General features: G+C 42.1%; 1 protein-coding gene and 1 non-coding gene across 2 annotated transcripts in view; one reads left to right on the forward strand and one right to left on the reverse strand.

Annotated features, from left to right (window-relative positions):
* The window catches only part of LOC106565269 (3'-5' exoribonuclease HELZ2), a 41,583-nt gene extending 25,664 nt beyond the window's left edge, over positions 1-15,919 (forward strand). The window contains exons 7-20 of the mRNA XM_082959555.1: positions 2,174-2,972; positions 3,130-3,205; positions 3,484-7,003; positions 7,140-7,149; positions 7,486-7,657; positions 7,757-7,912; positions 8,044-8,188; positions 8,376-8,507; positions 10,198-10,390; positions 11,419-11,562; positions 13,134-13,343; positions 13,492-13,648; positions 13,790-13,957; positions 14,056-15,919. Of these exons, the coding sequence (XP_082815681.1) occupies positions 2,174-2,972; positions 3,130-3,205; positions 3,484-7,003; positions 7,140-7,149; positions 7,486-7,657; positions 7,757-7,912; positions 8,044-8,188; positions 8,376-8,507; positions 10,198-10,390; positions 11,419-11,562; positions 13,134-13,343; positions 13,492-13,648; positions 13,790-13,957; positions 14,056-14,168 (5,995 nt within the window). The 3' untranslated portion in view covers positions 14,169-15,919. The remainder of the gene's footprint in view (positions 1-2,173; positions 2,973-3,129; positions 3,206-3,483; positions 7,004-7,139; positions 7,150-7,485; positions 7,658-7,756; positions 7,913-8,043; positions 8,189-8,375; positions 8,508-10,197; positions 10,391-11,418; positions 11,563-13,133; positions 13,344-13,491; positions 13,649-13,789; positions 13,958-14,055) is intronic.
* Positions 15,920-16,318: 399 nt separating this feature from the next.
* trnae-uuc (transfer RNA glutamic acid (anticodon UUC)) lies at positions 16,319-16,394 on the reverse strand. Its single transcript has one exon. It is a non-coding gene; the product is annotated as a tRNA-Glu (tRNA).
* Positions 16,395-20,628: the final 4,234 nt, after the last annotated feature.

The raw sequence follows: 20,628 nt of genomic DNA on the forward strand, positions 1-20,628 counted from the left end.
TTTCCTTCACTCTTCGGTCCAACTCATCCCAAACCATCTCAATTGGGTTGAGGTTGAGTGATTCTGGAGGCCAGGTCATCTGATGCAGCACTCTATCACGCTCCTTCTTCGTCAAATATCCCTTAAACAGCCTGGAGGTGTGTTTGGTCATTGTCCTGTTGAAAAACAAATGATAGTCTCACTTAGCGCAAACCAGATGAGATGGCGTATCACTGCCGAATGCTGTGGTAGCCATGCTGGTTAAGTGTGCCTTGAATAATAAATAAATCACTGACAGTGTCACCAGCAAAGCACCCCCACACCATCACACCTCCTCCTCCATGCTTCACGGGGGAACCACATATGCAGAGATCATCCGTTCACCTACTCTGCGTCTCACAAAGACACGGTGGTTGGAACCAAAAAACAAATACATTTGGACTCAGACCAAAAGACAGATTTCCACCAGTCTAATGTCCATTGCTCGTGTTTCTTGGCCAAAGCATGTCTCTTCTTATTATTGGTGTCCTTTAGCAGTGGTTTCTTTGCAGCAATTCGACCATGAAGGCCCGATTCACGCGGTCTCCTCTGAACAGTTGATGTTGAGATGTGTCTGTTACTTGAATTCTGAAGCATTTATTTTGGCTGCAATTTCTGAGGCTGGTAGCTCTAATTAACATATCCTCTGCAGCAGAGGTAAGTCTGGGTCTTCCTTTCCTGTGGTGGTCCTCAAGAAAGCCAGTTTCATCATAGCGCTTGATGGTTTTTGCAACTGCACATTATGTCTTCAAGTAATGATGGACTGTCATTTCTCTTTTCTTATTTGAGCTGTTCTTGCCATAATATGGACTTGGTCTTTTACTACAAATTAACTTAAACAAGAAGATATTCCACAAATGATCTTTCAACAAGGCTCACCTGTTCATTGAAATGCATTCCAGGTAACTACCTCATGAAGCTGGTTGAGAGAATGCCAAGAGTGTGCAAAGCTGTCATCAAGGCAAAGGAAGGCTACTTTGAAGAATCTCAAATATAAAATACATTTTGATTTGTTTAACACTTGTTTGCTTACTACATGATTTTATATGTGTTATTTCATAGTTTTGATGTCTTCACTATTATACCACAATGACGAAAATTGATAAATAAAGAAAAACCCTGGAATGAGTAGGTCGGTCCAAACTTTTGACTTGTACTGTAGATAGGTGTGTGCCTTTCCAAATCATGTCCACTCAATTGAATTTACCACAGGTGGACTCCAACCAAGTTGTAGAAACTCCAAGGATGATCAATGGAAACAGGATGCACCTGAGCTCAATTTCGAGTCTCATAGCAAAGGGTCTGAATACTTATGTAAATAAGGTATTTCAGTTTTTTGTTGTATTTTTAAAAACAAATTGCAGAAAATTGTTAAAACCTGTTTTCGCTTTGTCATTATGGGTATTGTGTGTTGATTGATGATGGAAAAATAATTTAATCAATTTTAGAATATTGGCTGTAACGCAACAAAATGTGGAAAAGGGAAGGGGTCTGAATACTTTCCGAATCTGCTGTATATGTTCAGTCTTACATAATGCATTTAGTTTACATGCAGTAAATTCAGGAAGTTATTTTAATATAAATTTTAAAAAAAACAACATTTGAAATAAATAGCTACGTTTATTGAGAAGTCATTGAAAATAGATGCATTTTGAATTATTATTCAAGTTTACTTCTTCAGTTTGAATAAACCCCAGCCCTGAGTTGACAGGCATGCATTGTTACATAATGGTGCTTAAAACTGTTAATAACATGTGAGATTTTTGTAAACATCAGATTTGCAACAAAATACGTTTATTTGACCTCTGTGTAATGATTAATTAACATAACACAGTTAGGTCATAGGGCTGTCATGAGTTTGCTCATCAATCATTTGAATTGTGTAAGCCTCATATGGGTTTGACAGTTATAAATTAACATTTACAAGTATTATGCCTTGTATTAATCCCAATGTTAACACACAGATTTGAATGCAAATGTTAACACACACACACACACTTGTAGTTGCAATGTACCTGCTTTTTAATTACTGGTGCAACATACATTTCATGAAAAAGTAGGGAGACCAGTTTTCCATTCTGGTTTTAAGGACAGTCACATTTTAGTGGAACTGTTAAATGGTAAGCATAGTTAACCCCTCTCTTTCTCTGGTCAGCTCTGCAGATTTGTATATCAAAGACCACTTCCATCCATACGTCAACTCTGGACACCCTGAGATGAAGCCACTGAGAATAAAAGCAAATAAACAAGGGGTTCTAGTGAGTTCTACAGATGAGATCACACAGAAGTACTGCCTTCTATCCAAAGATGGTCAGTTTTTTCTACCTCCTACCAAATCTGCTTTGGATCACCACAGAATAGTCATAACAACTACTGCAATGGCAAGACACTTCAATGACCTAAAGCTTTCCGATGGCTACTTCACCCACATCCTGATTGACGAAGCCTCCCAGATGCTCGAATGTGAAGCCCTAATGCCCCTTGGTCTGGCAGGGCCAGTAACTCGGGTGGTTCTAGCCGGAGATCACATGCAGATGGGACCAAAACTATTTTCAATGGACGATGACCAACACTCCAATCACTCTTTGCTGAACCGTCTGTTCCACTTCTATCAAGGCTGTGAGAGTAGTACAGCTTTGAAAAGCAGAATATTCTTTTACGAGAACTATCGCACCACAAAAGAGATAGTAGAATTTGTGTCCACTCACTTCTACGTTGGCAAGTCGGATGCCATCAAGGCTGTTGGTAATGTTCCAGCTCATCCGAACAGCCACCCCCTGAGGTTTCACCATGTCAGAGGAGAATCCCACTTGGACACCACATCCATGTCATGGTTTAATCTTGACGAGGTTGAATGCGTGGTTGAAATAGTGCAAAATCTGCTCAGAGATTGGCCAATCGCATGGGGGAATCATGATCAAAGCTCAATCTGTGTCCTCTCTGAACGATGCCAGGTGAAACAGTTGTTCCTCATTTAAACTTATCAATTACCATGTACAGTTTAAGAATTCTAATGCATTTCCTGAGAGAATGAGGAAAAACTTCTCCCAAGTCAATGTTGTGTTATGTCCTTAACTTTTTTGGTTGACATTATTTATGTATTTTTCATAGGTTTCAATGATCAGGAAAGAGCTTCAGAAAAGATTCCTTGACCGAGTGACTGTGGAGAATATATCCAATGTTCAAGGTATTTATCATGAAAACAACTCAAAGATTTGGGCTGGAATTTATTCAGATCGCGCTTTGTGGACAATGCGGCTTTTAAAGGCAATGTTCCTGCATTCGAGGAGACATCATTCACAGTAGCTGCATATGTTGACTCAGTCAGAAATTAACACATGATTTGTTAATATAATACATTGTTGTAATATTTTTGTTGACTTCATTTATTTTAATCTTTGTATTGAAACCTTTCTAATCATCAAAATAATATAATCATATAACACTTTCATTATTTCTTGACAGGCAAACAGTTCAGAGCAATAGTAATGACAGCCGTTCAAACCCGTGACAGCCTTCACCCTCCTGACTCATATTGTGTGGAGTTTTTCAACGATGCTCGCATGCTGAACACAGCCATGACTAGGGCTCAATCCCAGGTTGTTGTGGTTGGAGATGCTGCTGCGCTTTGCTACTTTGGGAAGTGCTCAAGAATCTGGAGAAGCTACATTCACCATTGTATTAGCAAGGGAAGTGCTGAACCGAAACACCTTACCAATGACTTCATTGATGGCGATATCAAGGAAATCTCAAGATTCCAAAGGACAGAATACCTGGATGAGAGCAGCACTCAGTCAGTCATGTTTGATACAGAGAACGACATGGATGCTATTCTCCAAGAACTACTAGAGGAGCAAAACAGGGCACACTACAATTCATCTTATGGAGACAGTTCAGAATGTGAACATGTACTGGAACGAAAGAGACCATACGATAGTGCCAAAGTTGAAAGAGATGCCTTGTTGCAGTTGTTGAGAGAGCAGCCCAATGTGTACAAGCGAGGTGAATTGGTCATGGAGAAACATAATTCAGGTTATATCATTCCATTTGACAACCCAACTAACCACATTATCATCAAAGGTAGAGGTAACCTCGGCAAGTCCTTCTGTGGTGATGAAGTGGTGGCCGAAGTAGTTCCTTGTGAGGGTATTCCACAAGGAAAAGTGTTAGGCACCATCAAGGCAGCTGAATCCCGTCGTGTGTTTGCTTGTACCCTTGAAGTTGAAGATGACCAGAAACCCAAAACGAAGTCTGAATATCAATTCCTCCGAAAAATAATGGTACCCCTCAACACAAACACCACCAAAATGTGTACCTTGGTCAGCAAGAAGAGTCACAATTTTATTCCAATATGGAAGCACGATGATGGAGAATGGGAAATTGTCAGATATCAACACCTTGATGAAGAAATCAAACGCAATCATGTATTTATGGTGGAAGTGTTTTGCTGGAAAACGAAAACAGAAAACAAAGGAAACTATGCCTATCCGTTAGGGAACGTGATAGATATTCTTTCCATAGGATCATCTTTGGAGGAGGGCTTAAGGATTTTGGATGCAGAATTTAAAGTTCAACCGTTGCCTCCCAGCCATGTTTTAGCTAAACCATGTTCCTGGGAAGACACCCAAAATGGTAACAGAAAGGACCTCCGAAAGTTGATTACTTTCACTGTTGACCCAAAGAAATCCCAAGACTTGGATGATGCTATCAGTGTCATTGACATGGAAAGCCATTATGAGGTTGGAGTCCACATAGCAGATGTGGCAAGTTTCGTGAATCTTGGCGATTCATTGGATGCTGCTGCACAAAAACATGGTGCAACATTTTACAGCCCTAGAAAAGAACCAGTTTACATGTTCCCAAAACCAGATAGCATCTACCACTTGAGTCTCCTGCCTGGTCGAGATCGAAAGGTAGTTTCGTTAATGGTAAAAGTGGACAAGGCAACACACAAAATCACTGAAAAGAAATTCCAGCTTTCGCAAATCAAGTCCGATAGAAAGTTGTGTTATGATGAGGCAGAGGACATCCTCAGTAACCGGTCAGAAGAAGAGGCCAAGTTTGATACTATAGAAGACTGTGTTTCTGTGGCATATCGTTTTGCCAAAGTCCAAAGGAAGGCCAGGCTTGGCAAGGATTGGAGCTATAAACGATTGGACGATCACCATAAGCCAGGGAAGAGGAGATCCAGTCAGATGATTGAGGAGCTTAGTATACTGTTCAACTATTCTGTGTCTGAATTTTTGATCAATGCAAATGAAACCAAGAACTGCACTCCACTCCGATGTCAAGTAAGACCTGACCCTGAAATGTTAGAAGACTTGAAAGAGCAATACAAAGACATCATACCACTGTCCTCACACCTGAGGCACAACCTTGACCATGACATTAAACTTGACCAGGAGGCCATGGAGAGCAAAAGCTTCTACGTGCTAACATCAATATGGAATGAGATCCTGTCAGCTGCCAAGAAAGAGGTAGTTGACACTGACACAATGATTGATCTGATTGGTACAGATGACATCTACCCCCAACTCCTTCCAGTGATATATGAGTTTAGGAAGTGTCTTGACCAAGCCTACTTCATCCGTTCCAATTCATCCCTTAAGGCAACAGTTGGGCACTATTCCTTGCAACTTGAGTCCTATACACAAGCATCCTCGCCCATACGCCGCTACATGGATATTATCCTGCAAAGGCTTTTGCATTCGGTCCTAAGCGGCACTCCAGTCCAATATTCTCCACAAGACATTGACATTCTGTGTCAGAAGATTGAAGACAGCTACAAGAAGGCCAATGAGTATGAAAAGAAGGCTGCGATGATATCTTTTGCCATCAACATGAAGAAACAACATTTTCTGAAGCTAGCATTTGTTGTTGGTGTAGCAGTAGGAGACAGTTTCAAGCTGTCATTTCCGTTCGACAGGCACTCTTTTCCAGAGTGTTTTCCTGTTATGTACAGAGATTTGCAACTGGAGGATCAACCACTGTATGATTCAAATGAGAACCAAATGACTCTGACATGGAGAAGACGAGTGTACTCAATTGACACTGCCAATATTCACCAAGAGCTAAAAAAGGTGCAAAATTCAGCTGCCTGCATCAAGCTACCACAAAAGACTTGGCAAGCCATTGTTAATGCAATGGACCATGAAAAATGGAACAAAGCAAGGTCTCTCATACTAGATGCCACAACAAAACAAACAGAAAATGTAAAGAGTATTTTAAAACATGCCAAGATGGATTTGCTTGAAGCTGGGAATGACTCCCATAGAACTGCACATGGACAAGCTGAAAAAATTGAAATGGAGCACTATGTTGATCTTACCCTAGATTTGAAGCCAGGAGACACACTTCAAGTCCAAATGACATCTGAAAGAAAAAAAGGTTATTGGACACCCACTGTTCAGTTGGTGTGCATCAAACCAATATTTGAGGTGTGTGTAGACCATGCCCACAGTCCTATCAAATGCTTCTCCAAATGTGCAAACTATCCATCTAAGAGTGAATATAGCAACGCAAGAGAGTATGTGAAGATCTGGCAACCACTTTGTGAGATGGAGTCTGCAGACAACGCTGTGGATGAAAGTGACAGCATAATAATTGAGGACCTGAAGCTGAACTTGAAGCAAGGGAACAGACTGAAAGGAAGTTTTGACCTTCCACTCAAATACATTAAAGAATGGGCCATTGAATGCAACCTTAGCAAGTGCTTTCTGTGCATCCGAAAAAGGGGATTGAAACTGACTTCAATCCCTGACCAATCAGAGGAAGTAGTCGACCCTAAGAATTACACATGGGTAGCACATGGTGTTACAACAAAGTTTGAAGAACCAAAAAACAACCAAAATCAAGCCAGAAAAGTGCACTTCTACATCAACCACTTGCCAATGGATACCATTCCGGAGTGTGTCTACCAGAGAAAGACGACATACACGGTTGAGATAATCCCAAAGCTTCTGACAGACATGCAAGTATTAAATTAGTATGCAAAAAAAGAGATTGAACAATTGTCATTGAACAAATGTATTACCGTAACACTTTATTTTACATTTCCAGTTCTTATTTAAGTCTTATTTAAGTCTTCAAAATGGTGCTTCAAATGTAATTACCATTTTTAGTAAATACCTGGTAATTGCTGCAGTCAAATATAAAGTACTACTCACATTTTAAAATACGATTATTTTAAAGTACACTCTTTAAAATAAGATAATGTAAAAGTACTATCCCATATTTTTATTGGATGGACATAATGTTCCCATAATTAATTCAGTATATATAATTAATGGTTGTTAGCATTTCTACTGTCTAGACGTAAAGAAATGGCTGTGAACAACATTGTGTCTGCAAATGAGCTTGTTCAGAAAATAGCCCTAGGACAACACATTCCAAAAGGAGGTAAAGTAACCCCATTTTACATCTGTGGGAATTTACAACAACCTTGTTTTTAAGCTATATGCTTGAAAGTATTGTTTTGTGGTCTTGCTTGGGATTGTAGCGTCGCAATCTGTTGTACCACCACGGTACCAACTCATAAGGGAAAAGGCACCAGAGGGTCTCCCAGAGCTGAATAAAAGTCAAATTGATGCAGTGGAGAAAGCTCTGAATAACAACTTCACAATCATACAAGGGCCACCTGGTAAGTTAAGAAATACAGTACTACTACCAGAATACCTGAAGCTGTTATATTGCCCATTGCTATGTTTACTGCAATAAAAAATACACACCTGTTTCATAGGGACTGGAAAGACTGTTTTAGGAGTTTACATTGTGTACTGGTTCCTTGTGCTGAACTCCAAAAACCCCAGGATATTTGAAAATCCGAAGGACAAGGACAAGAAAGAAGTTATTCTTTGCTGTGGTCCTTCCAATAAGTCTGTCGATGTGGTTGCTGGCAAGTTACTTCATACTTGAATTGAAATTGTCTCTACAAAATAATGTATAATACAACCACAGCTTAAACATGATCCGGGTTCTGTAGGGAACATTCTAGGTAACATTATATTAATTCTGAACATTCTGTAGAGTGCCTGGTGAAGTTTGGAGACAAGTTGAAGCCCCTCAGGGTGTACAGCCGACAACTGGAGATGGCGGAGTACCCTTACCCAGGGAGTGTCCTTCAGCTCTCTCCCAGGTCACTTCGCCATGAGCGGTCCAAGGCAGAACTCCGGTATAAAATATACACACATCACTCTGCAGTTGTGGCCACTATTTCAGGGAATCTCTGTCTTTGATAATCTGATCGTAGGGCTGGCTTTATCATGTCTGACCAGTGTCTCAACATGTTTTTGTCAAATGGTTCACATAACACAAACTCACCATATCACAGTATTTTACCATATCTGTACCATTTTTAGAGATATTACCTTGCATCATCGCATACGGGAAGAACAAAATCCACATTCCACGGCAATAAAAGAGTTTGACCACAGAATAAAGCTAGCAATAGACTCAAAGGGAGAGGAGTTGACAGAAGAAGAAGTTGAGGAGTAAGTAAAGAATTTTGCTGTAATGCAATTTTTATGAAAAAAAATATAAACCTACATCTGATTGATGTATATATACTGCTCAAAAAAATAAAGGGAACACTTAAACAACACATCCTAGATCTGAATGAAAGAAATAATCTTATTAAATACTTTTTTCTTTACATAGTTGAATGTGCTGACAACAAAATCACACAAAAATAATCAATGGAAATCCAATTTATCAACCCATGGAGGTCTGGATTTGGAGTCACACTCAAAATTAAAGTGGAAAACCACACTACAGGCTAATCCAACTTCGATGTAATGTCCTTAAAACAAGTCAAAATGAGGCTCAGTAGTGTGTGTGGCCTCCACGTGCCTGTATGACCTCCCTACAACGCCTGGGCATGCTCCTGATGAGGTGGCGGATAGTCTCCTCAGGGATCTCCTCCCAGACCTGGACTAAAGCATCCGCCAACTCCTGGACAGTCTGTGGTGCAACGTGGTGTTGGTGGATGGAGCGAGACATGATGTCCCAGATGTGCTCAATTGGATTCAGGTCTGGGGAACGGGCGGGCCAGTCCATAGCATCAATGCCTTCCTCTTGCAGGAACTGCTGACACACTCCAGCCACATGAGGTCTAGCATTGTCTTGCATTAGGAGGAACCCAGGGCCAACAGTACAAGCATATGGTCTCACAAGGGGTCTGAGGATCTCATCTTGGTACCTAATGGCAGTCAGGCTACCTCTGGCGAGCACATGGAGGGCTGTGCGGCCCCCCAAAGAAATGCCACCCCACACCATGACTGACCCACCGCCAAACCGGTCATGCTGGAGGATGTTGCAGGCAGCAGAACGTTCTCCACGGCGTCTCCAGACTCTGTCACGTCTGTCACGTGCTCAGTGTGAACCTTCTTTCATCTGTGAAGAGCACAGGGCGCCAGTGGCGAATTTGCCAATCTTGGTGTTCTCTGGCAAATGCCAAACGTCCTGCACGGTGTTGGGCTGTAAGCACAATCCCCACCTGTGGACGTCGGGCCCTCATACCACCCTCATGGAGTCTATTTCTGACCGTTTGAGCAGACACATGCACATTTGTGGCCTGCTGGAGGTCATTTTGCAGGGCTCTGGCAGTGCTTCTCCTGCTCCTCCTTGCACAAAGGCGGAGGTAGCGGTCCTGCTGCTGAGTTGTTGCCCTCCTACGGCCTCCTCCACGTCTCCTGATGTACTGGCCTGTCTCCTGGTAGCGCCTCCATGCTCTGGACACTACGCTGACAGACACAGCAAACCTTCTTGCCACAGCTCGCATTGATGTGCCATCCTGGATGAGCTGCACTACCTGAGCCACTTGTGTGGGTTGTTGACTCCGTCTCATGCTACCACTAGAGTGAAAGCACCGCCAGCATTCAAAAGTGACCAAAACATCAGCCAGGAAGCATAGGAACTGAGAAGTGGTCTGTGGTCCCCACCTGCAGAACCACTCCTTTATTGGGGGTGTCTTGCTAATTGCCTATAATTTCTACCTGTTGTCTATTCCATTTGCACAACAGCATGTGAAATTTATTGTCAATCAGTGTTGCTTCCTAAGTGGACAGTTTGATTTCACAGAAGTGTGATTGACTTGGAGTTACATTGTGTTGTTTAAGTGTTCCCTTTATTTTTTTGAGCAGTGTATATAAGTGTGTACATTTGTTTTGTTTTTTCTTCTAGCTACAAAAGGCTTCTGAATAAAGCTCGTGTGCATGAGCTGCAGAGGCACGATGTCATTCTGTGCACCTGTACAGCAGCCTCTTCTCCTAACCTCACTAAAACAGTCAGTGCACGCCAAATTCTTATTGATGAATGTGCCATGGCAACAGAACCTCAGGCCCTCATCCCATTGGTCAGCAACAAACCAGAAAAGGTGTGTTAAAATTCATGTATTCATTTACTTTTTGTTATAGAATGATATTTCCATGTATGAGGGTTTAAAATAAGAGTCTATTGATGCACCCGTGTGTCAATCTAATAAATATAACAAAAAAATCCCCATCAAAATCTGTAAATTTAAGATAGTGATATCTGAAAGTGTCACACCAGGAGACATCCCGAAAATCTGTAGCGTCTACGACCCCCACATGCCCCACGGGACTCTGAAGTTGGTAACACTGATGTGCCAATTTCTGTCTGTAGTGTCCGAACCGTTTTGGCTACAAATTAATATGACCCCACTGTGGAAAGGGGAGACTCTCAATTTTGCGGAACGACCCCCACAAGTGTCACGGGACTCATCTGTAGGTAACACATGGAAATTAATGGAAGTATGGAGGTAGTTTTGTGGCAACAAAAATAAGGGGTTAAATATGGGTAAAAAAAAACTACAATATTTCCTGAGCTTTCTTATATCGCCGAGATTTAGGACAGACACTTCAAAACCTTATTCCTTATGATACATTTTTTTTCTTATTTTTTTTTACATTTTTGAATGTGTTATTCAATGTGTTTCTATGGCCTATAGTTATAAAGTCGAAATTCTATATTTTATAAAATGTAAATAAAATGATATACATAAAGGGGTCCTAAAATTAAAAATCAAATAGCTAAATGATCCATGGTATGATCATCTTAAAACAATTCCATATGTTAGCTTAGTAGAACCCTACAAAGACTGCATTGATACAGAATCTGTTAAACTAAGCCTTAACAGCAACCCTGTTTTCTCACCTGCTTCCCAAGCAGAGGAGGCTGGTGGGAGGAGCTATAGTATGATGGGGTCATTGAAATGGCTGGAATGGATCAGATGGAACGGTATTAAACACATGAAATATGGAAACCACATGTTTGACTGTTACATTTATTCCAATCCAGCCATCCTATATGTTTATTAAATGTCATCACCACATTTGCAAGTGATGAAGATTGATGGCGAAATAACCTCTTTCCGCTTCCTAGATTGTGTTGCTCGGTGACCATAAACAACTACGTCCCATCTTTAAGAATGAACTTCTAAGGAAGTTGGGGATGTCAAAGTCTCTGTTTGAGCGTTACTTTGAGTGCCGGTCCCAGACAGTGATGCTGGATACCCAGTACAGAATGGTAAGAGGTCCGGAAATGTTTGGGCTATGAATTTATCGCAGCCTAATTCACATCATATAATCTAATTTCCCAAATGTTTATAAAACTGTGCCTTTGACTGCTTTTAGATGCATATTGATTAATATCAGCATGCGCTGACCAACTGGCAAGTGTCTTCACTGACATTTTCAACCTGTCCCTGACTGAGTCTGTAGTACCAATATGTTTCAAGCAGACCACCACAGTCCCTGTGCCCAAGAACACTAAGGTAACATGCCTAAATGACTACCGACCCGTAGCTCTCACGTCTGTAGCGGTGAAGTGCTTTGAACGGCTGGTCATGTCTCACAAACACCATTATCCCAGAAACACTAGACCCACTCCAATTTGCATACCGCCCCAACAGATCCGCAGATGATGCAATCTCTATGGCACTACACACTGCCCTTTCCCACCTGGACAAAAGGAACACCTATGTGAGAATGCTATTCGTTGACTACAGCTCAGCGTTCAACACTATAGTGCCCTCAAAGCTCAACAATAATCTAAGGACCCTGGGACTAAACACCTCCCTCTGCAACTGGATCCTGGACTTCCTGATGGGCCGCCCCCAGGTGGTAAGAGTAGGTAACAACACATCCGCCACGCTGATCCTCAACACAGGGGCCCCTCAGGGGTGCGTGCTCAGTCCCCTCCTGTAGTCCCTGTTCACCCATGACTGCATGGCCAGGCACGACTCCAACACCATCATTAAGTTTGCCGACGACACAACGGTGGTAGGCCTGACCACCGACAACGATGAGACAGCCTATATGGAAGGAGGTCAGAGACCTGGCCGCGTGGTGCCAGGATAACAACCTCTCCCTCAACGTGATCAAGACAAAGGAGATGATTGTGGACTACAGGAAAAGGAGGCCCGAGCACACCCCCATTCTCATCAACTGGGCTGTAGTGGAGCAGGTTGAGAGCTTCAAGTTCTTGCTGTCCACATCACCAACAAACTATCATGGTCCAAACACACCAAGATCGTCATGAAGAGGGCACGACAAAGCCTATTCCCCCTCAGGAGACTGAAAAGAATCGGCATGGGTTCTTAGATCCTCAAAACTGCTCAGCCTCCGACCGCAAGGCACTACAGAGGGTAGTGCGTATGGCCCAGTACATCACTGGGGCCATGCTTCCTTCCATCCAGGACCTCTATACCATGCGGTGTCAGAGGAAGGCCCTAAAAATTGTCAGACTCCAGTCACCCTAGTCATAGACTATTCTCTCTGCTACCACATGTACATATTACCTCAATTACCTCAACTAACCTGTGCCCCCACACATTGCCTCTGTACCGGTACCCCCTGTATATAGCCTCGCTACTGTTATTTTACTGCTGCTCTTTAATTATATTTTAAAAAATGGACTTATCTATTTTTTACTATTATTTTCTTAAAACTGCATTGTTGGTTAAGGGCTTGTAATTAAGCTTTTCACTGTCAGGTCTACACCTGTTGTATTCAGCGCATGTGACAAATACAATTTGATTTTGATTTGATATCCAATGACAAAGTACATAGTATTCTCCATTGATTACCTTTTTGTAGCATGAAGATATATGCAAGTTCCCATCGGAGGAATATTATGAAGGAAAACTGAAGACTGAAGTGAATCACTCAAGCAGTGTCCTTCAGGCTGACAGCCAACAGACGCACATTGTTTTCGGGAACGTCATTGGAGAGGAGGTCAGCCTGGTTGTGAGCATGGAAAAGGGTAGTGAAAACTCCAAAGCGAATAGGGAGGAGAGAAATGAAGTGGTAAGGAACCCTTTTTGTTTTGTCTTAACACATAACTCACACTTCAAGACATACACCTCAAATCTTGCCATTCTACTGGTATAGTCAGGTGAGTCACTTTCCTAAAAGGAAGTTATATGATTTATGGTTTTGTTTTTGTTCATCACAGATCCGGCTCGCCAAATCACTGGTAAAAGAATCCAAAATAAAACAACAGAATATTGCAATTCTATCACCCTACAACGCCCAGGTGTCTGAACTTAAGAAAGAACTTGGTGAACTCAAAATGGACAAAATCACTGTCACCACCATCACAAAAAGTCAAGGTGCCAATTTTCTCTTTCATACTTTCCCCTCTGTTCTATCTTGGTTATGATGCTATGGTTGTCCCCCATTGTCCTTTTGTCAACTTTAATCTGATTAGGTTAGCCATTGCTATAACAATCGCTGCTTCGTCTCCAATGCAGGATGTGAATGGCGCTACGTCATTCTGTCCACTGTGCGCTCATTACCCAGCAAGGAGATCGAGATCGAGCCGGACAGGGCCTGGAGGTCTAAACATGTGGGCTTTGTTGGCGACCCCAACCAGATAAATGTGGGCATCACCAGGGCCAAAGAGGGACTGTGCATTATCGGTGAGCAAGGCTTTTCATCCAGGGCTTAATGTTAAGATCATTAGAGTAAGCCTAATCTAAACTAGTGTCATTTTAAAATGTTCTTCCTTTCTTAAAAGGTAACCAAGAGTTGTTGAGCCGCAGTGGCGCTTGGAGACAGCTCCTCAAACATTATACAGCAAGGAACTTTGTCACAGAAGCTGACAAGATCTCTGTGCAAAGCATCCTGTAAGCTACATTGAAAGACATGGTCTCGGCACCGGATCAGTGCACTATGAATAGTAAAATTAGAATTAGTTTTCAGAGACAATGTATTATGTGCTTTTAATTTCTATATTGCAATGTTGAATCAAATTAGTTATAATCTGCACTCACTGCCATTTTTAAGTGACCTTTAAATTATCTGTCAATTGTATTAGTGTAAATTTTTTACTGCTAACTATACTGTTTGTTAATATATACACTGTATACATACAGTTGAAGTCAGAAGTTTACATACACCTTAGCCAAATACATTTAAACTCAGCTTCTCACAATTTCTGAAATGTAATCCTAGTAAAAATTCCCTGTCTTAGGTTAGATAGGATCACCACTTTATTTTAAGAATGTGAAATGTCAGAATAACATTACAGATAATTATTTATTTCAGTTTTTATTTCTTTCATCACATTCCCAGTGGGTCAGAAATTTACATACACTCAATTAGTATTTGGTAGCATTGCCTTTAAATTGGTTAACTTGGGTCAAATGTTCCAGGCAGCCTTCCACAAGCTTCCCACAATAAGTTGGGTGAATTTTGTAGGCCTTCTTGCTCGCAGATGCTTTTTCAGTTCTGCCCACAAATGTTCTATAGGTTTGAAGTCAGGGCCTGGTGATGGCCACTCAAATACCTTGACTTTGTTGTCCTTAAGCCATTTTGCCACAACTTTGGAAGTATTCTTGGGGTCATTGTCCATTTGGAAGACCCATTTGCCACCCCCGTGCTTCACGGTTGGGATGGTGTTCTTCGGCTTTCAAGCCTCCCCCCTTTTCCTCCAAACATAACAATGCTCATTATGGTCAAACATTTCTATTTTTGTTTCATCAGACCGGAGGACATTTCTCCAGAAAGTACGATCTTTGTCCCCATGGGCAGTCTGTCCCCAACTGTAGTCTGGCTTCTTTATGGTGATTTTGGAGCAGTGCCTTCTTCCTTCCTGAGCAGCCTTTCAGGTTAGGTCGATATAGGACTCATTTTACTGTGGATATATATCATTTTGTACCTGTTTCCTCCAGCATTTTCACAAGGTCCTTTGCTGTTGTTCTGGGATTGATTTGGACTTTTCGCACCAAAGTAGGTTCATCTCTAGGAGACAGAACGCATCTCCTTCCTGAGCGGTATGACTGCTGCATGGTCCCATGATGTTTATACTTGCATACTATTGTTTGTACAGATGAACGTGGTACTTTCAGGCATTTGGAAATTGCTCCAAAGGATGAACCAGACTTGTGGAGGTCTACAATTCTTTTTCTGATGTCTTGGCTGATTTCTTTTGATTTTCCCATGATGTCAAGCAAAGAGACACTGAGTTTGAAGGTAGGCCTTGAAATACATCCACAGGTACACCTCCAATTGACTCAAATTATGTCAGTTCGCCTATCAGAAGCTTCTAAAGCCATGACATAATTTTCTGGAATTTTCCAAGCTGTTTAAAGGCACAGTCAACTCTGTGTATGTAAACATCTGACCCACTTGAATTGTGATACAGTGAAATAGAAGTGAAATAATGTCTGTAAACAATTGTTGGAAAAATTACTTGTGTCATGCACAAAGTAGATGTCCTAACCGACTTGCCAAAACTGTAGTTTGTTAACAAGAAATTTGTGGAGTGGTTGAAAAACAGGTTTTAATGACTCCAACCTAAGTGTATGTAAACTTCCGACTTCAACTGTAACTTATGTAAATGTTATATTTACATGTTTTATTTGTAATAAATTTCCAAAAAAAATCTAACAACCTGTTTTTGCTTTGTGGGGTATTGTGTGTAGATTGATGAGGGGAAAACACAATTTAGTCGATTTTAGAATAAGGCTGTAAAATAGAATAAGGCTGCAAAATGTGGAAAAAGTCAAGGGATCTGAATACTTTTCGAATGCACTGTATTTGTCAGAATTAAAAGCCTTGGGTAGCGAGTTGATACAATTCCAAGTATGGAAGGTTAAAACCACCCTCAAACTTAGGAAGATGTAAAATGTTCCTTTTTATTCTATGAATTTTATTTTCCCATATTTACATTTACATTTTAGTCATTTAGCAGACGCTCTTATCCAGAGCGACTTACAGTAGTGAATGCATACATTTCATTTTTTTCATTCCATACATTTTTTTTTTTCTTCATACTTGGCCCCCCGTGGGAATCGAACCCACAACCCTGGCGTTGAAAACACCATGCTCTACCAACTGAGCTACAGGGAAGGCCATATGAAATCTTATGACCGAGTATACTTTTTTAAAGAATGTCTTTAAATTGGTATTACCGAAAGTAAATAAAAAAACTTTGGGACCATGCCATTCTAAAGAGGTTTATGCTACCTGTAGGATTTATGGGAAGATTATTCCATTTAATTAGATCTGCTTTCATATTGTTGAGTAATGGAATTAAGTTATCTTCATATATATTTGTTGTTCGTTGTCACTTAAGCATCCTAAGTATTTAATATTTTTTGTGGCCCACATAAAGGATTGCTGTCTCCTGCCAAAGCATGAATTGCCTTGTTTAGTCCCTGAAAGAAAACAGATTAAAAAAATATGATTTGCATCATTTTTCATTAGCTGGCTAGCCAGAACACCAATTCAGGATTTAAAAAATCTGTGCTGGTCTTCATAATGGACACATTCCTGAATTAACTAGTTAGTTTAACTTTGGTTGTTTGTCTGAATAGCTGACGAGATCACTTGCTAGCTATTGCTAGTGTCCAACGTTAGCTAGCTAGCTAGTTAGTTGGCTGATGTCAAAAGCACACATTCAGCGTTGCATGCCGCAATGCAGAGCTGCCAACTCTCACACATTGGCCGCGAGACACATGCATTTGACCCTAATCTCAGGGCACACCTCTTATATCACAAGCATTGAAAAGTACTGCTTTTATTTTTGTAATTGGTGCATTGTATTGTCAGCGTGTTAACTTTTCAAATGTACTCCAAATTGTTTTGAAATCGGAGCATCTGCGCCTGCAATTTAACATCACGAGCAGAAACTATCATTTTCCTGTCTTGCCACAGCACTGAACCACGGCACACTGAATCATATAATTGGTCTAGTTATGTAAGGGATCAAGGGGATTGGATGCATGTTTTAAAGAGACGCTGAGTGGCTGAATGGAGAGAGAGAATCTTTCTCTGCTCAGTGTATAACACTGTAAAAAGAGCAGCATGTAGAACTTTTACGTGTCAACAAAATTCGATTACTCCCGTCCCTGTTGTAGAATGCAGCCTTTTGACACCATATACTAGTTGACTTAATCCACATTAGTCCTCTCGTTTGGTGGTTGCCATTTAGGCTGTGTCAATGAAAAGGCAGCAGACAGACCTACAGTTGTCATGCGGAGCAGAACAGGTGAACCCAAGAGCAGACTCAGATGAGGAGACTGGGATGAGGTAACCAAGGTATTTATTGAAACACGGGGTGAAGATTGAGTGCAGGCCAGGGGAAGCTCGGGCAGGTTGCTGGAAACCAGGTGCGGAGGCTGAGGCTGGAGCGAGAGGTGTGGGGACAGGGTAAGCAGGTCCGGAGGGGAATCCAAGGGAGCGTAGAGTGGGGAATCCAGGACAGAATAGCAGGACTGACGAGAAGTCAGACTGGAGACAGGGACCAGAGTCAGAGCGGGCAGAACTGTAGCGGAGAGGAAAACAGCATCAGGCAAGGGAAACCAGGCACAAACTGCTAGAACCGTGGACTGACTGGGCAGAGACTACGATCTGGTAGTGTGGAAGTGGCAGGACTGAGTATTTGTAGAAGTCTTGATTATGGAACAGGTTGCAGCTGGTGGGGATCTGCTCTGACTCCAGCACACCTGTCTCCGCCCACACAATCACACACAGAGAGAGAGAGAGAGGGAGAAAGCACTGGGGGAGTGGCGGCAGGTCAAGGAAACACAGGATGAGCACTAGAGGGCGTGGCAGGAGCAGATGTGACAACAGTATGTTTTAGCAGGGAAGTTAAACAGATTGTGAACCACAATCTTAAAGGTTAAGTTTTATTCTAGAGGGGTAGAATAAATAAGTTAGGTGTATAGGGGCAGATTTATGTAATCTTGTTTTCATGATATTTTGTTATCTATTTACTTTATTTAGTCTGATCAGTAGAACAATTCTCATTCTTAACAATGGGCTAAAATATAGGGTAATTACTGTGCTTGTCATTGCAACCTGGTCTCCGAGAATTTCGTATAATATGTTACGAATTTGCAAAATGGATGATATGTTACGAATCCTAGCTAGGTTGCTAATGTTAGCTAGGCTATAGGTTGGGTTAAGGTTAATGTTATGGGAAGGGTTAAGGTTAGGGTTAGGGGAAGGGTTAGCTGACATGCTAAGTAGTTGCAAAGTAGCTAAAAAAGTAGTAAGTAGTTGAAAAGTTGCCAATTAGCTAAAATTGCCCGTGATGAGATTTGAACTCACAACCTTTCGGTTGCTACAAGTTCATTTGTGATACATTCATGTTATACACCCTCCTTTATTTTTTCTCTTAAGTAACCATCGATCTTATGTAACCATACCAAACGTAAGATATCATACTACATGAACAAAAACATAAATGCAACTTGCAAACATTTCTGACTGAGTTACTGTTCATATAAGGAAATCAGTCAATTGAAATAAATTCATTAGGCCTTAATCTACGGATTTCACATGAATGGGAATACAGACATCCATTTGTTGGTCACAGATACCTTAAAAAAAGGTAAGGGCCTTTTTTTGGCCTCATTCAGCGCAACATCTCCTTCGTCACAGTATCTCTGTGCATCCAAATTGCCATTGATAAAATGCAATTGTGTTCGTTGTCTGTAGTTTATGCCTGACCATACCATAATCCCATCGCCACCATGGGGCACTCTGTTTACAACATTGACATCAGCAAAACGCTCGCCCACACAACACCATATACACTGTCTCCCATCTTCCTGGTACAGTTGAAACCGGTATTCTTCCGTGAAGAGCACACTTCTCCAGCATGCCAGTGGCTATCGAAGTTGAGCATTTATTTGCCCACTGAAGTCAGTTACGATGCCGGACTGCAGTCAGGTAAAGACCCTGGTTAGGACGACGAGTACGCAGATGAGAATCCCTGAGACGGTTTCTGACAGTTTGTGCAGAAATTGTTTGGTTGTGCAAACCCACAGTTATATCAGCTGTCAGAAACTGTCTCAGATGATCCCACAGGTGAAGAAGCTGGATGTGGAGCTCCTGGGCTGGCGTGGTTACACGTGGTCTGCAGTTGTGAGGCCGGTTGGACATACTACCAAATTCTCTAAAACAACGTAAGTCTCAGCTTATGGTAGAGAAATGAACATTCAATTAGCTGGCAACAGCTCTGGTGGACATTCCTGCTGTCAGAAGGTCAATTGCAGGCTCCCTCAAAACTTGAGACATCTGTGGCATTGTGCTGTGTGAAAAAACTGCACATTTTAGAGTGGCCTTATGTCCTCAGTCCAAGGTGCACCTGTGTAATGATCATACTGTTTAATAATCTTCTTGATATGCCACACCTGGGAAGTCAGTTGAGAACATTTACATTTACATTTTAGTCATTTAGCAGACGCTCTTATCCAGAGCGACTTACAAATTGGTGCATTCACCTATAATATCCAGTGGAACAACCACTTTACAGTAGTGCATCTAAATCTTTTAAGGGGGGGGTTAGAAGGATTACTTTATCCTATCCCAGGTATTCCTTGAAGAGGTGGGGTTTCAGGTGTCTCCGGAAGGTGGTGATTGACTCCGCTGTCCTGGCGTCGTGAGGGAGCTTGTTCCACCATTGGGGTGCCAGAGCAGCGAACAGTTTTGACTGGGCTGAGCGGGAACTGTGCTTCCTCAGAGGTAGGGAGGCGAGCAGGCCAGAGGTGGATGAACGGAGTGCCCTTGTTTGGGTGTAGGGCCTGATCAGAGCCTGAAGGTATGGAGGTGCCGTTCCCCTCACAGCTCCGTAGGCAAGCACCATGGTCTTGTAGCGGATGCGAGCTTCGACTGGAAGCCAGTGGAGAGAGCGGAGGAGCGGGGTGACGTGAGAGAACTTGGGAAGGTTGAACACCAGACGGGCTGCGGCGTTCTGGATGAGTTGTAGGGGTTTAATGGCACAGGCAGGGAGCCCAGCCAACAGCGAGTTGCAATAATCCAGACGGGAGATGACAAGTGCCTGGATTAGGACCTGCGCCGCTTCCTGTGTGAGGCAGGGTCGTACTCTGCGAATGTTGTAGAGCATGAACCTACAGGATCGGGTCACCGCCTTGATGTTGGTGGAGAACGACAGGGTGTTGTCCAGGGTCACGCCAAGGCTCTTAGCACTCTGGGAGGAGGACACAAGGGAGTTGTCAACCGTGATGGCGAGATCATGGAACGGGCAGTCCTTCCCCGGGAGGAAGAGCAGCTCCGTCTTGCCGAGGTTCAGCTTGAGGTGGTGATCCGTCATCCACACTGATATGTCTGCCAGACA

The sequence above is a fragment of the Salmo salar genome, chromosome 12 (genome assembly GCF_965601325.2).
Source record: "Salmo salar chromosome 12, fSalSal1, whole genome shotgun sequence".
NCBI lineage: Eukaryota > Metazoa > Chordata > Actinopteri > Salmoniformes > Salmonidae > Salmo > Salmo salar.